The sequence below is a fragment of the Terrapene carolina genome, unplaced genomic scaffold, assembly GCF_002925995.2.
Source record: "Terrapene carolina triunguis isolate 2854851 unplaced genomic scaffold, T_m_triunguis-2.0 Scaffold62, whole genome shotgun sequence".
Taxonomy (NCBI): domain Eukaryota; kingdom Metazoa; phylum Chordata; order Testudines; family Emydidae; genus Terrapene; species Terrapene triunguis.
Window position 1 is genome coordinate 9,890,657 of NW_020664413.1, and position 26,514 is coordinate 9,917,170.

The 26,514-nt window shown below is 43.1% G+C and overlaps 1 protein-coding gene across 4 annotated transcripts in view; it reads right to left on the reverse strand.

Annotated features, from left to right (window-relative positions):
* MYLK (myosin light chain kinase) overlaps positions 1-26,514 on the reverse strand; it is a 306,953-nt gene that overhangs the window by 165,115 nt on the left and 115,324 nt on the right. For all 4 annotated transcript variants that reach the window (XM_026647402.2, XM_024215844.1, XM_024215842.1 and 1 more), the window contains exons 3-4: positions 7,171-7,378; positions 3,808-3,856 (exon numbers count right to left, since the gene is read on the reverse strand). In XM_026647402.2, the coding sequence (XP_026503187.1) occupies positions 3,808-3,856; positions 7,171-7,378 (257 nt within the window). The remainder of the gene's footprint in view (positions 1-3,807; positions 3,857-7,170; positions 7,379-26,514) is intronic.

Here is a 26,514-nt window from a genome sequence, read left to right on the forward strand (position 1 = left end):
TCAAAAGGAGCTATCTGAATACAGCCACGGTATAATCAAGCCACACATTAGCAGAAGATAGTAGATGGTGATTATTTTTAGCCTTGAATTTCCGGCAAACCAAACCACTTTTGGGGCATTGATTTTCCACACAGCATCTTACCAACGTGCAAATGAGATGTGTAAATACCTCCCTTTTTCTATAAGATATCAGAACACTAATACAGACCTCACAGCCTCAGTTCAAGGAGCTGCCAAGATATCATGGTGGCCATATGGGCTACTTGAGGATTCTGAGTAAGACAAGACCACGATGGAGAGGATTTAAACAGAGAACAGGAATACTGAAATTTTTGGGGCAAAGGTAGTGCCTTACCCTAAAGAGGAAGGCTGGTGCTTTGTAAAGCGGGTCACTCAGATAGTTCAGTCCCAAAATTTAGAGGACATGCATGTGTGTGTGCGCGCATGTGTGTATATGTATACATAAATGTACACACAGGTGTATGTATATATACTGATACATCAAAAGAGAATATTAATTACCACTAGATTACTAGACATATACACACACCCTTCCTAGGTTTTACAAAACCAAATACAAATAGCTATGTTTATATTATTTTCTTTTTTAAAATAAATCAAGAGTATTTTGGATTTAAATCTTTCCATAATTGCAAATTCTGAAAGCTCTAAACAGGAGTAAAACACAGGAGCAAAGAAAACAGGAGGATGAACCTTTTAATAACTCTATTAAAATCCACTGGATTAGGTGAGCTCTTTAGAAAGACAGAGCTAAATAGCAATATGAATATCCTTCCTTAGGGTAGGACTATTTGGCATGTGCATATTCCCCTGGCGTGTTTACAATACACATAACAGCACAAAAGAACCTAAAAACCAGTTACCTACCTTTTTGTAAATGATGTTCTTCGAGATGTGTTGCTCATGTCCATTCCATTCTAGGTGTACACATGCCCAATAGCATGGTCATGGGAAATTTTTGCCTTAGCGGTATCCATAGGGCTGGCTGTGGCACCCCCTTGAGTGCCACGCTCATGCGGTATATCAAGCGCTGCCGGTCCTACGCCCTCTCAAATCTTTCTTGCAACTCCAACAGAGGGGCAGGAGGGCGTGTAATGGAATGGACATGAGCAACTCATCTTGAAGAACAACTGTTACAAAAGGGTAGGTAACAGTTTTTTCTTCTTCGAATGCTTGCTCATGTCGATTCCATTCTAGGTCACTTATAAGCAATGTCCATGGAGGTGGACTCAGAGTTCACAGACTTGCAGCTCTGCTCTGCCAAAGCCAGTGTCGTCTCGAGCTTGTAGGGTAAGCACATAATGTGACGTGAACATGTCGGGGCAGAGGTGGTCGGAGCTGCTTCCGTGCAGACTGCAGCATATGCATACCCAGCGAGCAAAGGGTGGCCCGAGTGTCCTTCAATCCATGCAGCCTTGCACCAGTCTGCTCCAAAAAGAGTCCATTCCCATTGAATGGGAGGTCCTGGATAGAGGTCTGCATCTCTTGGGACAGGCTGGTGGTCTGAAGCCAGGAGCTGCGCCTCATGACCACCGCCAATGCGACCACCCTAGGTGCTGAGTCCGCCATGTCCCACGCCACCTGGAGGGAGCACCTAGCTGCCGTGATGCCCTCCTCCACCAGGGTTCCGAATTCCTGGGCCAAACCCTGAGGGAGGGACTCGTTTAACTTACAGAGGGAGTCCGATAAGTTAAAATTGTACCTGCAGAAAAGGGACTGATAGTTCGCCACCCGGAATTGCAGGCTGGCGTGCACACCTAGAATGGAATCAACATGAGCAAGAACTTGAAGAAGAACTAGTCACTTTCACTTGCTTGGCTAGTCTATTTTCATCGCTGTAATCTGAGCGAAATCCAAAAAGTAAATAAATAGGATTCATAGCAAAAAGGGAAACTAAAATACTCAGTACTAATAATCTGTGTTCTGATCACTAACATTGGCAAGGGAAATTATTTTTGTTTGAACCTATGGGGGCCCATTTCCCCACTCAATCACAGTGGTGTGAATCAGGAATAAGCCAATTAAAGTCAATCAAGTTATAAAAGTGTAAAACCGCAGGTAATTGCAAGAAGAATCAGGCCCAGAATTTTGAACCCCAAAACAACCATTTAATTATAAATGTTTGGTAAAGAGCACAGCTCATGCAGTGGAGAAATTGTCCTTTGTGCCAGCCTCAGCCTTGAAGTTATGTCTGGATACATTAGTCCATTATTGCTAGTGATAGCAGTAATATGGGGCAAATCTTGAACACACACACAGTTGTGCTGGGTACTTGGGGGGAGGGAGGAGGAAGGGGATCACCTTAAATATGGGAGAACACTCTTTTACAATAGATTCCCTTCTAAAATCTCAGTTTTTAATCAATATCTGCCATGGCTTTAAGGATAAATAGGCAGGTAATGCACGTAGGAGTTTAGAATGCTAATGGGCAGGGATGGCAGGTGGGATGGTATTGCACTAAGGACACCATCAGTGACAATAGGGTTGCCAGGTGTCCCCACACCCTGAACCCCTTCCCACACCCCAACCCCTTGCCCGGAGTCCCCTCCCACACCCCAAACCCCTCATCCCCGGCCCCACCCCAAGCCTGCACCCCCAGTCGAGTCCTCACTCCCCCCGCACTCCAGCCCCCTGCCCCAGCCCGGAGCCCTCTCCCACACCCTGTACCCCTCATTTCTGGCCCCAGCCAGAGCCTGCACCCCAGCTCAGAGCCCATACCCCCCCCCCTTGCACCCCAACCCAGCCTGGTGAAAGTGAGTGAGGGTGGGGAAGAGCGAGCAACAGAGGGAGGGGTGGGGGGTGGGGCCTCGGAGAAGGGACAGGGCAGGGGTGTTTGGTTTTGTGCGATTAGAAAGTTGGCAACCCTATTTAAAAGCACCCACACCTAATCCTCAAGCTATCAATATCATTCCATTGCCTCCTTGAGAAAAGCGCTCATCAACCAAGTTCTTTGGTTGTGGCCATGGGTAATATTACAGAAACACCATTTGGCCCACTAAACTGCTTAATCTCAATGATCCCAACTCAAGACAGTTTCATGAGTGCCAACTGCAAAAGGACTAGCAAGACGCATCTTTCCAGCCCTCCTAAAATAAATGGGAAAGAATTCACATCCATGGTGAACCCGGAGTAAGCAGCGCTTGTCTACACATTGATTCCTATGGGTGTATTCTCCCGACTGGCATGGGACAGGACTAGCTGAAGCAGGTTACTGCCATTCCTTCTCAACAGACAAACATCAATCGTCTGCATATATTATTCTCATGGATTTACAGACAGAACAGCTCTTAATGTAGCACATTGATTTGGGCTTATTCTGGTTACTTGTTTACAGGCATTACGTGGGCACTCATCGCCACAGAATCTGAGCATTTCACAATCACTCATGTGGTCAGCCTTCTAGCACCTTCAGGAATTAGGCTAGTAGTGCTACCTCATTTTACAAACAGGAAAACTATGGCACTGAGGTGTTTTCCACAAGACCACACAGGAATAGAACCCAGATCTCCGTCTTGTGCCTTAACAAGACCACCCCTTCCTCCATTATTCAAGCCTCTGCTGTTGGAAGAGAATGCTGCCAAGGTCACTATATGCTTTTTTAATCTGGTCAGGCTTTATTAGGGGCTAAGCGGAAATCAAACTCGTTTTAATTGGCCCTCAAAGTAAAACTGAGCAGAAATGTTAGACAGCAAAGTCACTTGAGGGAAAAAAATTCTCTAGTCTCTCCACAACCTTCACCACCAGACCTTGTGTTTTAAAGAACTCCATGGAGCCTAGAATTCTTACCCAAGGGTTTTGGCACTGGATGGCAGGCTGTAGGTCTTCAAGGAGTTTCCTGTATGTTATAGAAAGACAACAAATTAGATGACTTATCATGGTTATTAGGTACAACCGATACCAAAATCTGTGTAAGTACTGTATTTCTTTCTCCTGCTTTCAAACAAGGATCATGAAAATTAGAGGCGGAAGATAGCTATGGTACAAGTTATTTTACCCACAATCTAACCAATGCAGTTGTATGCCCTTCAGTATAGGACTGTGTTTGGTTCAGACCTGTGTTAAATACTTAAACTATTAATTAGATTTGGGTTCCAGCCAGAACTCCAATCTAACCATCCCTGAATATTTGGAATTTACAAATCCACTATCCACACTTTGTGACTCAGGCCACAAAGACCCCTGTCTACTTATAACAAATATTGATTAATGATTAGAGAACATGACTTTCACCCACACTGTATTCCAGTGGAGAAGGCATCAAACTACATGTCCAACGTTCAAAGACACTGGCTTCCTGTATAATTTTGGGAAAATTACTTAAGAGGCCAGTTTTCAAAACTTAGGACTTAACAGCTAAATTCTTGGTTCAGTTTCCCCATCCATAAAATAGGGATAATTTCTTATTCACTTTTGCAAAACCATTTGAGATCACTGGATGAAACACTCTATTATAAAATCCAAGTATTATTAATAATCATTTTTCAGAGTGGCAGGATTAGAGAGTCACATGAACAGGCTATTCTTTTATTTGTGTATTTGTCCATGTCACCTTTCTTTTCAGTGTGCTTCTTTTCAAGGTAATATAACCCACCCTACACTACTGACAAAATATACACTGTGCACAAAATGCACTGATTACTTAGCACCATCTACTGGACAGACTAACAAAATAAACATTACTAGCTTTTTAACAGACAAAAATTGTCAATGAAACAGGGCAGATCAAGGGCGACAGTGAGAAATAAAAAACTATGGCAGCTGTCAAAAATGGAAGCTTCTTGAGATTTAAGTATCTGCCATAGATCTAATTTAAAAAGAGTATACCAGATGGAGTGGTACCAGTCAAAACCTCTGGTCAGAAAAGCTACATAGTGATTCAGTAATATTTCTTTCAGACAACAACCAGTCCCATACGCTTATCTTCACTGGAAATAAATAGTTCTGTATTTTACATCAGTGGCGCAAGGAGGATTATTAGAACAAAGACTTCTGTAGTTCCCAAACCCTAATGAGCTTAATCCTTGGGTGCTTTACTGCATGGAATTTAAAACAATAATGAATTCAGGACTGAACAGCAAATTTCAGGAACCTGATTTCAAATTCTGCCCCTGTGCAATCTGTTGATTGCAACAAGTTAGAATCAGAAAAGGAAAGAATTTGCATAACAGAAAATAATAATGTTCATGCCAGATACATGCATATTTCAGTTTGCACTCTGAGGATTTCCATAAGAGGTCTTTGACCATGAATAGACAAACATTTTTTTTTTTTTTCCAGGAAAGGATGAAGTTGGGCAAGATATGCCTTGGGAATTCAACAGGAAGCCAACAACCTGAAGGGCTTTGGTATTCACCAGAACCCTGAAAAGAGGCACATTGGCCAGCTTGCAAACAGAGAGTAGCACTGATGTCAATTTCTAACACTTTTCTCCGGCTCTGTGTTACTGGGAGTTTTAAATTTAGCAGTGTAAAGCTTTGTCTACACTGCCAATTGAAGGACAAAACTTTTGTTGTTCACGGGTGCTTAAAAAGTCCTTCCCACTCCAAAAGACAAAAGTTTTGCTGCAGCGGGTGGCAATGTAAACGGCTCGTTGTCAACAGAGGCGCTCTCCTGTCGACAACGAGAACCCCGCTCTTAGGGGGTGGAAGTATTTTGTTGGCAAAAGTGCCGACAAACAGCGTTTACACTGCCCCACTTTTAGCGACAAGTGTAAACAAAGCCTTAGATTATCTAATATGCAGATGTGCCTTTCCAAATTCCCATTTTGATCTTAGCTACTTCCCATGTGACACAGACATATTATGTGCAAACTGAAGCATATATTGAACATAGCTGGGAGATCCTCAAGAAATGAAGACTTTCACTTATGATGCTACTGTGTTATAAAAGCACCTGTAATTGGTGTTATCACTGTATCTGACAGTCAGTTGCTATTTCCCTCAGAAATCTGTGGTTTCCATGGCTATTGGCCTAATCCTGAGAGGTGGCTTCCATGGAAGTTAAAGGTGCTTTAGCAGCCCCCAAGATCAGGCTCTTTGTTACCCAGCCATTTTAAGGCACATGAAGCTAAAACAACACCTACCTTAGCACCTCACAAGCGCGCGCGCGCACACACACACACACACACACACACACAGTTAGAACTCCCCTGCTTCTAGGGAAAGAAGAAGGTGACAGGCAAAAGGTTACTGTTTCTATTGAGCAGGCTCCTTCGAGGGTCCAAAACAGTGGACAAGAGGGTGGCCAGACTTCCAGAAAAACTTGATATCTGCAGCCAGAGGACTGAAGATTCCTGTGGTAGATTTCCCTAAAGGGACATTCTGCTATCAAACCCTTGCCCATGGAATTACAACGTTCATGAGGTCTTGCTTATACTTTTATTGGTATCAATTCAACATCTTTACAATGACAAGAGGAAACTTATGGGTCTGATCCCACTGAAGTCACTGGAAGGCTTTCCAGTGAATCCAATGAACACTGGTTTAAGCCTTTAATACTTAACACTAACTTATTTCATACAGGACTCTGATTAAGTGAGTTTTTTCTTTATCTGGATTTCCATTTAAAAAAATCTAGAAAAATTCAAAATACAAGGTGCCATCTGTGATAAGTACGTCAAACTGTCTTGTACATACAATCTCATTAAATGCTACCGTACATCGCTGTAATAAAGCCATGCAATGGAGTTCAAAGTTTCCATTATTTTAAATTAAAACCTCCCCTTACATTTTCAAAATGTCGTACCAGGTTTTAGCAGCAAAACTCCTATTAATTGCACTGGTATCCTTGTGGCTCATTTCCCACTCTGTACTTATACAGCGCCCAAATATGGAGGCACCCAAGGTAAGTGGAAACACTTCTGAAGATTTGGGGCTAAGTGACTTGCTCCTAGCATCAGAAAGAATGAGTGCCAGGTGGGATTAGAACTAAAACTCCTGGCCCCTAACCCTGTGCTCAGACCACTCTCCTCAATGAGGACGGTGATGAGGCTAATGAGTTCTACTTCTGCATCAGTGATCAACATTGTACATACAGGTTGGATCTTCACCTGTCAGTTTGATAATCTCATCTATCTTGCCCCCTTTAGAGGGTGTGTTTTATCATACCCATGATTATATTTAAGGAACAGCATAGTAATAGTTCTCTTACCTTCCACAGTTAGCTCCACTGTCACCTGGCGAACTCCACCATCATTTGCAGCCTCACAAGTGTATTTACCACTATCTTCCTCTTGCACATTTTTGATCACTAAGCTGAAAATCCCTCGAATGCTGCGGTCCACTACGTAATACTCTCCCTCTGTGATGGGAAGTCCATTTCTGTACCATGTGATCTTAGGTTCTGGATAGCCCCTGACCTAGAAAGATGGGTTGGGAAGAGGAGGGGAAGAAGAAAAACGTAACAAGTGATTTTATCAATAAGAAATGCAGGATATTGAGCAATACTGTGGAAAGTTCTTGAAGCAGTAACTGTTAAACACATAAAAAACTTTGCAAGCCAAATGGCAGAACCTATTGAAACAGAGAAACTACAGGACAAATCAAAATGTTAAACTCATACTACTACTCAGGCAGATACCTATGCAGTGAAAGTTTTCCATTAGAATGATTTGCCTGCAGCAACATATTAAACTCACCAATGAGGAATTCTGAGGCCCAGGTTCCAAATATATAGAAATTCAAAGGCAGAGCAACTACTGTACATTTAAGTATGCAGGGCCTTTAGGCCAAATTTTTCTAACGTGGTTACCTGCAGTTTGGCTGCTACTGGAAATGGTATTTATCCCACATGTCCCATAGGAAAGGGACTTGATTTTCCAATGTGCTGAGCACCTATAGCGCCTATTGACATCAGCGGAAGCTCTGGGTACTCTGCCCCTCTGTCAACTAACCCACTTTTAAAAGAAAAATTAAGGGTCCACATTTGAAAACATGCCTTAACAGCCACTCACATACCTTGGTGGTGGGCACAGCACAGGACCCTAGAAATATTATACTAAATGGATTCGGTCTATTGGTGAGCGAGCACAGGACCCTCCCCCATATTATACTAAATGGATTCGGTCTATTGGTGAGCGAGCACAGACATGCATAATCGACTATAAAATGACAGTAGCCATAAGTTCATTGCAGAAGAGAACCACGTTAATTTTTTGCAAAGAAAGGAGAGGATGTGGGTAGCTCATCGTCTGCTGCAGGTATTACTGATAGCTTCACATTTTGAGCCAGCTCTTCAGCTGGCATAAATTGTCATAGCATCATCTACTTCAATTAAACCATTCACATCAGCTGAGGTTGTGGCCTTTTCACTCACAGAAGCAGGGAAAAAAACAAAAACCAGACATGCCCCTGATTTCCTCACAGAATTAACTGTTCAGGCAATGGTTCTTCCCATACTTCATGAGAAGAGCCACCACTTTGGGGATGCCTTTGTATGTGTCAAGTCACCCTAATGCACCCAGCAAAGTAACTCGGCTACAATATTTTCACCCTCCTTCCCTAATCCCTAACTGATAATTTAGCTCCTATTTCCTTGATCAAACATATTGTCTTTGCCTTAAACTCTTAAAATAACTGAATGGATCAAGAAGAAATGCCTCATGCTGGCCTCCATATCCTACTAAGGAGAAGGAATGCGGCAATTTGCTCTATTTTATGGAAGTTGGGCTTCCTAGCAAGTTGCCAGTTTAGCTGTCCAGCAAAATTTAGATGCTCTGTCTTTAGTTGCATATAACTTAGTTTATCCAGATTCCTCCAACATTTCCTCCCTGCCTTGATTCAGCTGTCCGTTTCCTTTTCCCGTACCACTCGCTCTCCTAGTTACAATTTTCAGCAGTACCACCCATACTCATTCCTTTGTTCTCTTCTTTCAAAACCAACCCTTTTATTTCTAATCCAATCCCACTTCACACCAGCTGGGTTTCTCTTCTGCTGGAGCCTAACATTCCGATCTGCAAGCCCTTTTTAGAACCACAGCACTTACAGTAGTCAGAAGCCCTTTCCCTTCCATTAACTCCACAGGTCCTAGTTACTTTTGTTAGTGACATGGCAATCCACACTCCATCACATTAATTACCCAATATACAGTCATTACGGGACATATTATGTTTCTCACTGTAGGTAACATAATGAATGTGCTGGAGAAGCTTTCTATTTCCAATCTAAACATCTAAAGCTTTTCCCAAGCCCAGTTTTACTTAAACATCATCAAGGTCCTTTGGTGAAAGTGTAACCCACACACCTCCTGGGTGTGGTGCTTGTCCCATCTAGTGGCATTGAGACCACTTAGAGAGAGATTAATGAGTCTGCTCTATAGCCTTAGCTAAGAACCATATGGCTTTTAGCTCATGCAGTAGAGGCTCATGCACTAAACTCCAAAGGTCCCAGGTTTAATCCTGCCCGCCGCCCACCGTGGTCTGTTGGTGTTACAAGTGGGAGCTTGTCCGGAATTTCAACTTGGAAGTCTCTGAAGCTCAGGACACGCTTCCTCAGTTAGGGGAAGTATGTAACCCACACACCTCCTGTGTGTGGTGGTCTGTCCCCTCTAGTGGCACTGAGACCACTTAGAAAGAGATTAAGGAGTCTGCTCTTCAGCCTTAGCTAAGAGCCATGTGGCTTTTAGCTCATGCATTTAGCTCCAGAGATCCCAGGTTCGATCCCGCCCGCTGACAACCGGGGTCTGTCGGTGTTACAAAAGCTCTTTGGGATTCTTCAGCAATGGGGGACACTATTATAAATAAAAAGAGCCACCGAATCTCTTAATAACTTCATGTAATTATCCTCACAAACCCCCTGTAAGGTAGGGAAATGCTATCATCCCCATTTATGGATTTGGAACAGAGGCACAGAGAAGCTAGGTGATGTGTCCGGAGACACACAGGATGTTTGTGGTGGAACAGGAATTGAACCCAGGTCTCTCACAGCCCAGACTAATACTATAAGCACTGGACCGTCCATCCTCTCTCCATGCTGTTATGTGGCCATGCGTTTCATAGAGCACAAGGTCCAACAACACACAGACTGTGCATCCACTATACCGTTTATCTTTCATGGTCAAAAAGATCACCACAGGGTCCTCAAGCTACAGGAACATTGTTTAAAAATAAACAAAACCACACCAAACAAATCTCTATCATAATTTAAAAACTAAATAGGAAAGCTCATCAAGAGACGTTCATGTAGCAGAAGGGAAACATCTTTTACACCACTGGTCCCCAAGCTGTGGGGCACTCCCCACTATGGGGGCACAGAGGTATGTTTGGGGGGCTGCAGCAGGGCCTGGGCCAGCCCCCATGGGGGGCAGGGAGAGAGCACTACCCACCCCACTCTGCCCCCAACTCCACCCCGTCCCCAGCTGCAGCTTTGGCTCCCGGCCAGCACCACAGCCCCGGCCCTGCTCCCAGCCATGGCCCCCGCTCTGCTCCCAGGCCCAATTCCGGCCCCCTGCTGCAGCTCCCGACTGTGACTCTTGGGGAGGCGTGGACAGATTCCATTACTGGTAAGGGGGGGGGGGGGGGGGAATGCAACAGAAAAAGTTTGGGGACCACTGTCCTACACAATGTTTGACACCTAAAACATCTGGATTCTGTAACCATGGCATTAGGACTAGTCAAAAATTTTCTGTCAAAAAATTTTTCAATGAAAAACCTGGATTTTCTACAAAACACTTTTCTTAAGAAGTGTCTGCTTTCATTGAAAGACCAAATGCACAAGAACTGAACAGTTCTCAGCCAAAACCAAAAGTCTGGCTGAAAAAAAACTATACTTAGATTTGGAAATGCCACCAAAGTGGCTTGTGGTTATTGTATTTCAGGTGACTCATGCTCCCATTCTCCTCCATGGACTGGATTTCCAACTTGGATTATATCTCCCATTATGCATCCCATCATCTCTGAGATGAGGCTGTGGTGCATCATGGGAGATTAAGTTAAACCAGGGAGCCTTGTTTATGACAGGGTAAAGGGAGCAGGTGGCACCCAAACTATAACTACCATGGCATTTCCAAATCTAAATATTTTCGGTTTTGGCCAAAATATTTGGTTTTCAATTTTCCCCCCTCAACAATTTTAAATATTCGGGGGGGGGGGGGCGGCAAGGTGGAGGAACCTTTTCCATCTCATTTGCAGGAACTGGCAGCTGAGGGCTTGGCTACACCAGAGATTTTTGCACCAATGCAGCTATACTCTAGCATAGATGATTCTGCATTGGTATAAAAGTGGCTTGAGCCACTGCAATTTATCCCAATCGGAACCTTTGAAAATTAGTGCAATGCATCTGCCCCAAGGGTTTGTACCAGGGCTGCTACATCTGTGCAAAAATCCCAGTGTAGACAGGCCCTAAATTCTCCACTGACTATGAAATCAAAGTGAATGGCCTTTCTCCCAATTTTTAATACATAATAAGATGTGGAATTTAGGAAGACTCTTTATCTTCAAGTATCAGGGGGTAGCCGTGTTAGTCTGTATCTACAAAAAAAAAAACAAGGAGTCTGGTGGCACTTTAAAGACTAACAGATTTATTTGGGCATAAGCTTTCGTGGGTAAAAACCTCACTTCCCACGAAAGCTTATGCCCAAATAAATCTGTTAGTCTTTAAGGTGCCACCAGACTCCTTGTTGTCTTTATATTCAAAATGTGTTATGACTGACTGTTAACTCTTTAGTCTTCATTGCCCCCCTGGGAAGAAAGTTTGATCTCCCCTGTGTGGATTAAGAAACTGAGCCACATAGGGGTTGAAGGACATGAGCAAAGCCAGAGGTAATTAGGGACAAAGTATTAATTAGAATTGAATTTCTATGTTAGGCCATACACAGTAGGAGATATTAGGTTTCAGGAATTTTAGATGAAATAGAATTTAAAATTATTGTTTTAGACACACACGTTTAGGACCAAGAAGACTGTCGTAAATATTCAGAAAGTAGCTGTTTGAGTGGTATGCAGAAAGGAGGTTCTTTAATAGCGACTTCATTATTTGGACAGAATGGGCCAGATTCTAAGCTGGTGTAAATCAGCACAGCTCTACTGAAGTTACTCTAGCTATGTCAATTTGCACCTGCTGAGAATCCAGTCCATAAACGTAATTCATCTGCCCCACCTCACCCAAGACACATGCCAAACACACACACACACTTGCAGAACGTATAGAATCGTAGATTGTAAAGATATAGGAAAAATATCACTCCATTTCCCTGCCAGTGCAAAATTGTTCCCTACAATATTTCTTCTAGTGTATTGTCCAGTTCAGCTTCAAATGACTCGTGCAATGGGCTTCCATTACTTCTTTTGGGGGCAACAATTACACCATTTAACAGATCTCTAACGAAGAATTTTCCTGAGATTTAGGCCACGTCTACATTTCCCAGCTTACAGCAGCACAGATGTGAGAGCACTCCTGTAGCCACGTTATGCCAATGGGAGAGAGCTCTCCTGTCGACATAATAAAACCAGCTGAACGAGCATCGCTGTGCACATGAGCGCTTATGCCAGCAACACTTATGTTGCTCAGGGTGTGTTTTTCTTTCACACCCCTGAGCTACAAAAGTTTTGCCAACGTAAGTGCTAGTGTAGGCATGGCCTTAGTCTACATTTTTGCCTTTATTTGTCATAGTATTCCCAACTCCAACTTGGACCACAGTAGATCATTCCTACTGTCAGGTAAGAGTTAAAATTTAGCTAACCGCTAAGACAAAGACCGCAGAACAACGGGTATGCTTCAGTAGCAAGGACACGGACAACTGTAAACAATTGATAAGCTTATATGGTCAATGCCTGCCCAGTAATTCAGCTCTTAGAACAGAACAAACCCTCCCTTCACAGCCCACCGGATATCTGTAAGCACTCATCCCTCCCCCCCACCCCGCCTCCTTCCCCCATAAGGTAGTCATAGACATTTGATGCAGTTAGGATGACCTCTATATGTATGTACTGTTCTCATTTTAATCTTTGTTCAGGGTTCTCTCTTGACTTGTAACAATGTCTGTCTCTGTATGTACAGATAAATGCAAATGAATTGATAAGACAATGTATATAACTGGCCACTATGGCACCATATTTTTGAAGCTGCTTGTCAGTCTTCCCGGTACCATGAATAAACCCCCTTCAGTATTTTCTGTGCTTGCCTGATTCATGGGGAAAATAATCTTTTTGCCTAACAGTTTTGGCGCAGCGAGCAGGGTGTGATCGGGAATCCTCGGAGAGTTTCTCACAACCAGGGATAGAGGTGAGTAGCCTTTTACTTACCACCTCTAGTGCACACCTTGTTTTGGGACTCCCCTAGACATCCCTTCGCACTCCTTTTTTAATACAAACCACATATAGGACGCACAGACCAGAGGACTGAACGGGACTGTGTTTGTGGCCAAGTTTTTGGAGTGCAGGGATTGCTGGAGGCGAAGGCTGCATCGCCAGTTACTGAGCACCAGAGTGTGTGCTGCACTAAACGGAGTACAAGGGTGTGCTCAGTCGGTCTCCCCTGAAGCGCTGCTTAAGTGGGTTTTAGGAAGCTGGGATACGTCGTCGTATGAGTTGCCCCAGAATTCGTCAATGATGCCCTCTACGGGAGGGGGACTCGTTGGCGTGCCCCAGGGTGCACCAATGATGCCCTCTATGGGAGGGAGACTCCGATTTTATAAAAGGGAAACATGAGAAGGTTCAAAAGACGATCGCAAAAATGGATGGAATGAGGGTATGAGTACAATGGACAGCGTGTTGTGGTGGTCTGGTCAGACTAAAGGAAGATTAGAGAAGGGGATTGTAATAATGTATTGCGAATATGAAAGGAAACTACAAGAGTTGGAAACACTCCAAAAGGCTCTTACATCAGAGCTAAATCAAAAGGCAGATTGCAACTGCAAGCTGAGAAAGCTTGAAGCAGAAAACAAGGCTCTAAAAGCAAAACTAAAAAAAAGCCCAACTCCTCTGCACATCGTATTGTTGCTAGCATACAACAGAAGGGTAATTTTACTGACCCTGACTCAAGTAGCGATATTGATAAAGACCAAAATGAAATTATTTGGAAACACATTGAGAATCAAATTCAAAATTGGAACCTGGCACACATGGGGGAAGATCAAGATATTTGGCCCCCTCCTCCTCCCCCCTTTTAACCCAGAATTAAGTGCCAGTGTTCCCTTGGCCCCTCTCCAAGTGACCACTCGGTGGTCAGGAACAGGTGAAAACAGAGTGGCTCATAATACTTATAAGTACATTCCTCTCAGCACAGAGGAAATAAGGGGCTTACTGAAAGATCTCCCTGATCTAAAGCCCAAATTTGATATTCTGGAAAAGAATAAGCTAGATGGTTACCACCTATACGTTACATCCCAGGGATCTTTATAACTTAACAAAAGCTAAATGCCCTGATCTATCATGGGCCAAGATCCCTACAGAAGGGCACCGAAACGGCATTTGGGACTCTGTTAAATTTGAATCTGAAAATGATATGACCCTTGCCTGCACTGAGTTTAAGGAAGCCGTCAAAGAAGCCTTGGGGAACGGAGCCGGTAATTGGGGACTGATCGTGGGCTGCGTACAAGGCAAGACCAAGCCTGCGGCTCAATATTGAGAGAGAAAGTGGGAGATGTATTCCAGCAATGCAGGCCTTGCAGACCCAAAGAAAATAGATCAGGTGTTTCTAAAAATATTAAAGGAAGGTTTTAACTCCCACCTGCAAACAGCCCTGAATTTGGGAGTGAACCCAGGCTCTTATTATGAATCCATCTGTATGTGGGCCTCTGAATGCGCAGCCAGACAAGCTAAAAAAATAAGGAGCAAGGCTACTCGCATTGCCGTGGTAACAGCAGAAGACCATGTAGCCTGTTATAATTGTGGGTGTCTCAGGCATACCCAAAAGAACTGCAGGCGCAAGGCCCAAGCCTAGTCAGGGACACATGTTTGGGCAGAAAATAAACTGTCTTGCAGTTCGATGCCTGCTCATCTTTGCCCACCCATCCAGATTACCAGTCAACTCCCTCCACCTACCAAGCAATACCCTCTCAAACCTGAGGCTGTGGATGCAGTAGGTAACATTATTCACTCTTTACTTCAGCAAAGCATACTGGTTCCTTGTGGAAGTACACCCTCTTAAGCCCAGGACCCTCCAGAAACCCCCTCTTGGATGGACGTACAGGAGGGAGATCAAGTCATGGTAAGAACATACAACCCCGGGATATTTCAGTCAAAATATTATGGCCCGCACATGGTATTGGCCCATACAGATACCTCTGTGAAAGTGCAAGGAATTCCAACATGGGTTCATAAAACCAGAATTAAAATGTATAAATAAATTCATTTTGTTTATATTGTATCCTTTTAGGTAACAAATGTAACTCCCCACATTAATCCTCCTGGAAAACATACCTGATGCAGCGTCCTGGGACCTGCCCTTAATATATGTTACACAAGATGCCTGTTTCAAAGCTGGCCAATATGTACAACTCCCTACAGGAGGCAGCGGTGAATGGGTTTAAAAAAAAAAAGACACTTGGCTTGCCCCCCAGACCGACCACCTGGGACCTATCATGGTTACAGCTCGCCTCCAAAAACATCCAGGCACCAAGGTCTCAATCTGACTACCACAGCTCGGGAGCAGTCTTCGGCTCCCTCCCTGCATTTCACTGGATCTGGACTGTAACTGGGTATTTAGCTCCAGGGGATGTGGGCACACACATATAGGACCCCCAATTTTGGGCTGCAACGTCATACAATTCTTGGGTCAAAGGCCAAACCACCCAAGCCCTTAAGCATACTAACACCAGGTTATCTTGGGCTCTAACTGCAATTGATGTAGCCATAGAGGATTTTTACAAAATCATTGAGAAAACCTCAGATGCTATAGTCAACCTGGCCAAGTCACAAGCTAAAGGTTGTGCTTGTGATATGCTGCCTAGTGATCGGTTTAACATTGCAAAAGAAAACATGTTAGATGTATGCCTGGGTTTTCCCCCGTCCCATACCCTTTCCTCCCCCACCCTTGCCCACCTTGCAGGCATTTCTACTCAACTGATAGTAGCCTCTTTACTTCCTCCAAACTCACCCTTCTCCTTTAATTTCCTTCTTGTGTACCCTTCTGTTATCCCTATCCATGTGTTTCCTCCTTCTTTCCATTTTAAGTCTATTGGATATGTAACTAACGATATGGTGTACAAAGTAGGGTTGTCCGGATACCTGACAACATCCCCTGGTAACGCTACACTGATGACAACCTCGGACTGTTGTAGAGAAACAAACAGTTACATTGTGTGTTCCTGTTCTACACTTCGTCCTTTAACCTTGTCCTCTTCTGTTGTTGTGGATGTCCTTCCTCTTGCAGATGGTGAAGTTGCTGTATAAGTATCCACTACTCCGTGGTGTTTCATCACCGCTGCATCTTATTACATGTACGGACCATTACGGTGCCAGGCAAATGCTTCCATGTGCCTGCAGATTACGGACTCATTTACCCCAGGTGATGTGCACCTCCCCGGCCGTGCGTTCACTAAAATGACAGCGGCTCGTCGGTGGTATAACAACCTATACCTGGACAATACACCGGTTCAACTGGCCAAGGAGGTACCACTAAAAGTGGTCCTGGCTGCTGCATCTGCGTTTACCACTGTTCATAACCATGTCACCAAAGGTCACATTCCAACCAAACTATCACCCGACTGGAAGATCCTGTTCATAATGCATCCTGCAGCCCCATCTCCTGGTGGACTATTGTCCAAACAATAGCTGCTGCTGCTTCTGTATTTGTGTTGCTAACCTCTCTGGTCATGTGTGGGTACTTTAGAGACATGCTTAAAAATCTTACTATATTTTCTACCTTTACCCCCTTCCCCCAATTCCCCTCTGCCCCCCTCCCCCTCCTACCTCCCTTGGGCAACCCTAAAACAGATCATGTATATCAAAGCATTTAAAGTATTGACTTTATCTCATCTAAAAGTTTGATATGTCAACAAGAGGGCATTGTCGGGCAAGAGTTAAAATTTAGCTAACAGCTAAGACAAAAACAGCAGAACAAGCAGGATGCTTCAGTAGCAAGGACACTGACAACTGTAAACAATTGATAAGCTTATATGGTCAATGCCTGCCCAGTAATTCAGCTCTTAGAACAGAACAAACCCTCCCTTCACAGCCCACCAGATATCTGTAAGCACTCATCCCTCCCCCCCACCCCGCCTCCTTCCCCCATAAGGTAGTCATAGATGTTTGATGCAATTAGGATGACCTCTATATGTACATACTGTTCTTATTTTAATCTTTGGTCAGGGTTCTCTCTTGACTTGTAACAATGTCTGTCTCTGTATGTACAGATAAATGCAAATGAATTGATAAGAGAATGTATATAACTGGCCACTATGGCACCATATTTTTGAAGCCGCTTGTCAGTCTTCCCGGTACAGTGAGTAAACCCCCTTCAATATTTTCTGTGCTTGCCTGATTCTTGGGGAAAAGAATCTTTTTGCCTAACATTACCCAACGCTTCAGTTATGGATAGGCAGCTACAGATACCTCTTCAGTATCATTTGGCTGAGTTATACATAAATATTTTTTCAATTTCTTCCATGTGTGTTTATTTTGTATATGATACCTGTATGTTTTTAGACATATGCATGTCTAAGAAGCTGCAGAAATTCCATACCAAAAATTAAAATACAGGCTGATCGACATGCGATTTCCCTTTGATGGGTTAAGTCATTCCCTTCGCCAGCTCTATTTTTTTGTTCTTTAATATGAGGCTTGAAAATGAAATGAAGAGAGGAAATGTTTGCAGCACTGCTCTACTGAAAGGATTTATTTCAGGTTTGGGTTTGGAATGTGTTTCAAACCGAGCCAGACCCACTCTGAAAGACATAGCCTTGCCATAAAAGTGTCAGGGATCCTTAAATGAATCACTGGTTACTGGGTTTTATGCTGATGGACCAATTCCAGAACTGCAGCAGGTTTTATATTCCTCTCCTAACCTTTCCAGAGCTCAGTAAAAACATCTGCCTTGAATAATGCATCCAAAGCAAGGAGGAATCTATCTGCTTATCTAATGCCCTGCAGCATAGGGCTATAACCTTTATTTACTGCCTTGTCCTTTCTTTGTATGAATATCTCCAATTCTGATGAGACCGTGGCCTTTCACTCCAGCAAACATTAAAAAATGCTGACAACAACAAAAATTAGTGAAGATTTTTTGTATGGTACTATACAGGTTTAGAGTTTTGGGCTGTGAACGTCAATTGCTGAATCTTCCTGAAAAGTCCTGTTAATATAAACATATACTGTATGTCAAAGCACCAAGATGAAGATCTGAGAAAGAACTCTATGCCCATGAAACTGTCACAGTTGTGTGTCTAGCTCTATGGGCGCATAGCCCCTAGGAAAAACAAAACACCACTGAAGCTATGCAGTCAAGGGACAGTGTCATGTAAAATGGCTGCAACCAGGATTCTTATATGCACCCAAAGACACCTTAAGACAGCAATGTACTCTCAGTGGCTCAGTGCTCATGTCGCACTCCCCCATCAGTGCGGGCTGGGCAGGCTAATGATCCAACCAGCAGACCAAATTCAGTGATGAATCTTGGTCACATGCCACCTGAGGCACGTTGCGCATACGCGAAGAAGCAGCAGCTCTTTGCCTGACTGCTCCAAATTAGGGGCATGATTTTCTAAAACATGACAGGTGGTTTACACTCAAAACCCAGCAGTTTGCTCTCTAAGTTATGCCACAGTCTCAATGGCAGGTCACGGTGGGCTGAAGAACCAGTGTAGGTTATGCTTTGATGTTCAGAGTCAAATCCTGCTCTGAGATAGGCATCAGTGGCTCCAATGAGGTTAATGGTATATGCAAGAGCTGAGCACAGTCCCCTAAGAACAGCTACAACCCCAAATTCAATACACTGCAATACATATCAGTGAGGCGTGCTGTGCTGCTGAGTTGCATGCGCTTGGTGTGTAGTCACAAAGAAGATACTTGAAACAATGTCAAATATTGTAATATCTTGCTCATTCCAATGCTGGCTGAAGTGTCTGAGGCTTGCCGTTTCAGCTAAAGTTCAGGTGTGTGTCACGTAATGCTAATCTCGGTCACAGCAACATACAGCATGATAAGGCCAGGAAAGAGATGACTGCTAAGAAGTCTGTCTTGGATTGCGAAGACCAAAGTACAGGGTACACACACAAAAAAACATCAAAATTCACATTCAGGCACATGCTGGACTCTCACCACATGTAACAGCTGCAATAAACCAAACAGACCCCCAAAAGACTGGCCTTAAAGAACTACAGGAATGTACAGTACTAGCCATTTAAAATTACTTCTGTCCTGCAGCGGATTTCATACACTGCAGCGTGAATTCCATTGAATGACACTGAGCTCCTGTAAAAAGACAATCCTTTCCCTGCAGAAGGAATTTTAAAGGTCAAAGGCTGGAGCAATATATGGTGTTAAGTCGTGCTGTGGTAAATGCACACCACTTTTGTTCCTCACCGTTTCTTTTTGCGCATCTAAAGTAGGCGTCAAGCCCAGAGTGTATAAACTGCTCAGCTAAAGGAAGAGTCTCGATCGCTCAACCTATGTAAAATAAGAGATGCTTTGTGATTTCATCTTTGCAATACTAAGAGGCATAAAAATGTTACGTACCCTACTCAGCTCTTCCTACTTCATGCTCTATTTAAACTACAGTAGAACCTCAGAGTTATGAACACCAGAGTTACCAACTGACCTGTCAACCACACATCTTATTTGGAACCAGAAGTAAATGATCAGGCAGCAGCAGAGACAAAAAAAAGACATACAATACAGTACTGTGTTAAATGTACACTACTAAAAATATAAAGGGAAATTAAAAAAAAAAAAAAAGATTTGACAAGGTAGGGCAACTGTTTCCATGCTCGTTTCATTTATATTAAGATGGCTAAAAGCAGCATTTTTCCTCTGCATAGTAAAGTTTCAAAGCTGTATTAAGTCAATGTTCAGTTGTAAACTTTTGAAAGAACAACCATAACGTTTTGTTCAGAGTTAGGAACATTTCAGAGTTATAAACAACCTCCATTCCCGTCTTGTAACTCTGAGGTTCTACTGCATAGTTTTCTACTCCTCTATATTTATTTTTGCCTCTTTTTGGGAGGGCTGTCATTGCAACACAGTGTTAAAGCATAACAGAATATGCTGGGTGGCATTAAATCCTTTGACGCCTACGGGTTTGTTGCTCCTGCTGTTAAATGCTATTCCCTCTCACTCCAGGTTCTCCGTGTGGGAAATCTTTATTTTAGAAGCCAAAGGGGTTAAATGGAATAAATATGGACACACTTCAAAGAGAAAGCTCTCAGCTTGGCAGGGACTAAGAACACATGAAGTGAAACAGGGATACAGAACAAAGGTTTTCAACATCCCCTGATGTTTTTAGGCATATGCTCACCTAGACATTACACAATCCCCTAGGGTTACCACTGCTGTTGCCTAGAATCAGCACCTCATTTTCCAGTGTACACAGTGACTTTTTAATCATTTAAAAAAAGACTGAAGCTTGATATTGCAGCTGGTTCATCTATTATTAGTAGACAGTAGCAGTTGTAGCTATACCCTCGACTGGCTTTCAGTTTGGAGCATCACAATAACCTGATCAAGGATACTGAATTCATAGGAGAACCATGATAAACTGCTGCTGTATACGAATACTGGGGCAAACTTAACATCTGGAATGTACATAGCAGACGGCTTATTTCTTGCCATAGTCCATGCTTCATCATCCTTCCTCTCCTTCCCTCAGAGCACTTGTTACCATGTTCTAGATCCCGTCATATCTAATTTCTTGTCCTTTACTCCTACAAGAAAGATGCCTCCATAGAAGACTTAGCTAAGGAAAAAGATCCAAGAGCAACTGACCAGCCAGCGCTGCTGAGAACCCCTGTAAGCTTTCTGATCTTTCACAACAAGGCTGGTAGGTTTCTAGATTGTTTGAATATATGCCTGTATAGCTATTAACAGAGTGTCACACAGTGAGCAAGCCCTGTGAGAAAGGGTCATGGTCCAGCTTCTCTCCTCTGCGTAGTTTCCACTGAGAACCAACGACTTCTAGGAGTTGTGGTTCCCAAAAGGGCAGAGGGAGTTAGAGACTACAGCAAGGGATGCTGGATAAGGGGGCAAGGATATAAATAAGCTCCCTTCCCTCACAAGGAAGAGGAATCAGCCGCAGCTGCTGGGTTTCTCCCGTAAGGAGGTGGCCAAGTTCTAAAACGGAGCTATTGAGGTTCGCTCAGGAGGAGATCTAAGAGGCAGGCAGCATGGAGTCAGGAATCCCAGTGAGGGGAGATGTGTTCACATGATAGAAGACTGCTTGGGATACCTGCCTCCAAGCATAAACAGCTGTTATACTTTGTTTTCTTGGATTCTTAAGTTACCACAAAAGGGATGGGGTTGGGCCAGAGGAATTACTAAAATTAGCAACAGGATAATATTAGTGCATTCTCTAAAATGTATTCAATAAATACATAATCCAGTGCAACCCTGCCCTCCCAGAGAAAAGTATGACTGTAATTACATAGCACTGTAAAGCCTGCACATTTAATCCTATTCAATAGCAGAGTTATAGCATAAGAAAGCTAGGCAAGGCAATCTGTAGCTCAATTAGGTAGAAACCACACGTAACAGCGATGGGCACTGTACAGATTCTAGATAGAACTGAATAGATTCTTTACTACTGTATCTCGAGGTAATCTGGGCAGACAGAAGGCAGTATTCTGTTCATTTGCACTTCCTATCAGTTCTGACCACTGCTTTATTTCAGCTTCCGTGCCACCTGTCCATACTGATGGCAGGTCTCTTTCTTTTATCCAAGCTTCATGTTCATTTTACCAGTTTTGCTATCTTTGGCAGTAAACAGAAGTAACACCAGAAGATTCGTCTCACACAGGACGTTATTTAATGCATTAGGACACTGCACAAAAGCAAAGCAACAGTTCAGCAATCTAAAGCAGCTTGTTCAAACCAGCTGCTTTTATACTGTCCATGCCCTCCAAATCTAGGTTCTGCCCTTAAAACAGCAGGCATTCTGGTTGAAATCCATGCACATCAGTTTCCTCAGATGAGGGCAAGTCTCAAAGAGCAAACCAGGGATGTCCATCCTACTAGTTCTCTCCCTGCTTGCCTACGTCCCATTTTGAAATTAATGCTGGAGAGGGGATTTAGTATTTGGAAGAAAACACAGCATTCCTCATTACAAACTGGCACAGAGAACTCATGAAGTTCACTCCAGGTAAAAGACTGAACTGATGGGGACTGATATCCTAAATCAGACACACTAATAATTCTAATAAGCCAGAACTCAAAACCGCTAGTTCTCTTGGCCTTTATCATTAGTTTGCTTGAAAACCTACCATGCTGTTATAAAAATGCATCAAACCTTCATATGCCATGGCACTGACTGTAACAAAGACACCTGATAGACATATTATTCACTGATACAGTACCTCATTTAGTCTGTTATGTATTTATAATTAAGGCTACGATTTAGTCATGGAGGTCACGGATTCCATGACTTTACCGGACCTCCATGACTGTCCGCAGCTGAAGCCAGGGTTGGAGCCGTGGCTGGACCCGGACCCGGGGCTTTAGTAAGAGTCACGGACAGGTCTTGAGCTCCGTGAAGTTTTATTTGTTGCCCGTGACCTGTCCATGACTTTTACTAATAATAACAGACATAATCTTACCCTTATTTATAATGCACTTCTCACTGCAGTATCTATATGTGACAGATATGTCAATTCCTGAAATGTCTTTGGGAGATTTTATTGTATTAAATGTACATATCATTGTGGGCCAGGGATTGTATGTAACTCCATGGGGAAGGGTGACCACAGGCCTCCAGGAGCTACGCACAGTAAAGAGTGATTAGGCAAATTCACACCGGTTGTGTGGTACCTCCAGAGAGGTACCACAACCTGGAAAGGCTTGCATATACTGGCTCAAACTGGATTCTCTAGAGACCCACAAACAAGAAAGGAGCTTTGGATAAAAAGCCTGAGTTTAAATGTCTCCGAGTCTTCTTTTTGATCCAGCAAAGTGATAGAACCTTCTGATCAAAGGGAGGGGAGGGGGCAGTTCATTCCGGGAAACTTTGGAAGGATTTTGGCCTATGGAGGCTGCATAAGACTTTGGGTGACCTCTGGTAAGCTTTTACCACGTGTATAGGAATGTCTATTGTTTTAATATGTTTTCTCTGTAATATTTTCACCTCAAGAGTAAGTGTGCTTGCACAGAAAGAGCTGTTTGGTAACAACTGGAGGTAATTATGCTGCTTACAGCCTCTGAGGAGAAAGCAACTGAAGATACCGGCCTGTCTAGGCAGGCTGGCTTGCTGAGAATAACACAATATAGGCAGGGCACTGTGTACCTGAAAAAAAACCTCACTCAGGAGGGAGAGAAACGCAGGTCACTGCCAAAGACAGGCGATAGCTGAGAAGCTGGGAGCCTAGAGTGGGTGCCTTTGCTGGACCGTGGAGGGGAATACAGGTGCAGTTGCCCTGCACTGTCACACTAGCTACCAGCAATAACAGTTAGAAAGAAAATCATTCTTGCCTGAGGATGGAGCAGTTTCAGCACTTCTCACTCACACTATTACTATGAGGGGATAAATAATAACCAAGAGTATAGAAGACCTCAGTTGCCATTCGGGGAAGGCCTTTGCAAAGAGGCATGCAGTGTATTTTGTTCTGAGCTATATGATACATGGATTCATATGGAACTCAAAAAGTGGAGGGCACTCTGCCGAGTGCCCCCTTTACACCAGCTTCTGAGAGATTCATATCAATTGCACTACTGATATGGATCATGGTATTCTTGGTGGGTTGTGCAAAAAAAAAAAAAAAAAAGGAGGCGACCCCGTAGGCAGCTAGGTCCTAGTCACTGAATACCTCCATGAAGACGACTAGAACTGTGATGTAGATCTGGTACTGGACAGGAGATTTAGTACAGGGCACCGAGCAGTAGCATGTTCCTGACAGGAAAAAAGTCACTGAGTGTTGGACCACCTGAAATGTGTGTGACCTCCCACTATGAGCCCTAGGTAGAAAGCATTGCAAAGCTCTAGTCTAGAGGTAACAAGGTCAACACCCTGGAGAGGATCCAGGGAAGGAGTCCAATTTTCTTGCTAAGTGGGAGAATGTGGTTCTGGCCACTGCTGCTATTTGCAAGAATGGTTGTACAGATCAGTCAAGTAGGGCTTATACTGTGGTCCCACTTTGACAAACAAAGAGCAGATGTTCTTGATAGAGGGGGTGGATATGATAAATTGTTATGGCTCCTTCTGAAACTTTAATGCTAAAAGCATAAGTCAAGAATATTTGATCCAGTTTTTTAGAAATTTGCTTCTGGATTTGGAACCTGACAAGCCAAGATTAAATCTGAAAAAAGTTAAGAGATGTTTGGTATCTTAGCTATGACCTTGCAATCAGAGGAATGCTTTTCCCCCCCCCCCCAAATAAGAGGCACTATACCCCTTCTAAGAAATGGTCAAGAACCCTTTGTAGCCTAGTTTAAAGCTATCATTTAATGCAAAAGCTAGGATCAAATATAGCTCACTTGAAAGCACTAGCTATAGTGCATATGTTTCAAGGAGTGTGTCTTGGTCTTTGTGTAAACCTAGGTTTCCGTTGAAGTGCCAAATTCTGGTATTTTACATCTGGTGATGTTTAGATTTTATATTCCAAACGCATGGAGTCCTCATAAATCAGTTCTCTGGGCATTACCTGTATTGAAATGCTACTCTGTGAAGACATACATCTTCACAATTGGAGAGTGCAATTATCTAGTTCTCCTCTCAAATGATCTGGAGCAGTGAGAGAAAAACACCACATCTTCAACCAGGTCTTCTAAAAAACAAAAACAAAAAAACAAAATACACCTTTGTGGATTAAGTATCTGTGAGGCATCTCTGAACTCTACAACTCACTTTCATTCCTGGCATCAGCGTATGGCATGTGATGGCATTCATTTCAAAAACTTCATCAGTCCACAAAACTAACTGTGTCAAATTCCTCTCACAGGTTTAACAAACTTCAGACCAGATGTATTTTTCCTGGATTCCACTTGGTGGCAATGAAGAAAAAACCTCTAACAAACTCACCTCCTCGATATCTCCTGATAACTACCAGCAGGGAAGGGAAAATGTCATAAATTCTCTTTTAAACTTTTAAGGCTATATGCATTTTGATCACTTCCCTCACCACACCAGCAGATGGGAAACAAACAGTCTCATGAAAATGCAACTCATAAAATTCAATGCAAGAGTAGCAAGAGCCAGTAGGAATGAGAGTCTGCATTAGACTTCGCACTGAGCTCCTATTTCCTCATTACTAATGCACACTCTGAAAACCCTTCCTGAAGTGCAAATACCGATATGCCATTTGGCGATTATCTCTTCCTAATCCTATGTAGAAACATATAGCCTGACTTCCAGAGTGAAGAGATATCTGCAGCTCCCACTGGCTTCAAATGAAGTTGTGGATGCTCAGCACTTCTGGCCCCTTGTGATTACCATGTCAAGCAGGGGCACTACAGTAGAACAATATACTTTGGTAAAAGGTGGGGTCTGTATAAAAAGACACATGACAAACCTGAATGCACAAGTCTCAGATTACTGAACCCTGGGTCTATTTCCCTGCCAGTGAACTCAAACAGAGGATTCATTTTCATGATCTCGTTAGATGGGGGAAAATAGGAGGCTTGCCCCTACGTATTCATGTGTGTCTGGAGTGGGTCATTCTCTCGATTTCCACTCTCCCGGTTGTAGCGTGCATCGAAGATTTCCATAGTCCTCTGGTAAAGAGTCCTAATATTCTAGAGCAGTGGTTTTCAACCTGAGGGTCTGCAGACTGTGTCTAAGATTTCTAAAGGGGTCCACACCTCCATTTGAAATTTTTTAGGGATACACAAATGAAAAAAAGTTGAAAATCGCTGTTCTAGAGGGGAGAAATGACACAACCATATGGAAAAATGACTTCATCATGCTACTGTGTTTATTCCATCTTTAACACCAGTACAGATGATCTAGAACAGTGGTTCTCAACCAAGAGTACGTGTACCCCCGGGCGTACTTAGAGGTCTTCCAGGAGGTACATCAACTCATCTAGATATTTGCCTAGTTTTACAACAGGCTACATAAAAAGCACTAGCAAAGTCAGTACAGATAATGACTTGTTAATACTGCTCTATATACTATGCCCAGAAATACAAGTACAATATTTATATTCCAATTGATTTATTTTTATTGTATGGTAAAAATGAGAAAGTCAGCAATTTTTCAGTAACAGTGTGCTGTGACACTTGTATTTTTAGGTCTGATTTTGTAAGCAAGTAGTTTTTAAGTGAGATGAAACTTGGGGGTACGCAAGACAAATCAGACTCCTACAAGGGGTACAGTAGTCTGGAAAGGTTGAGAGCCACTGATCTAGAATTCTCTCTCTAAAAGGACCCCCCAAAAAGAGAGAGTTTATCTTATAGAAAATTCTTTCCCAGTGATAAGAATT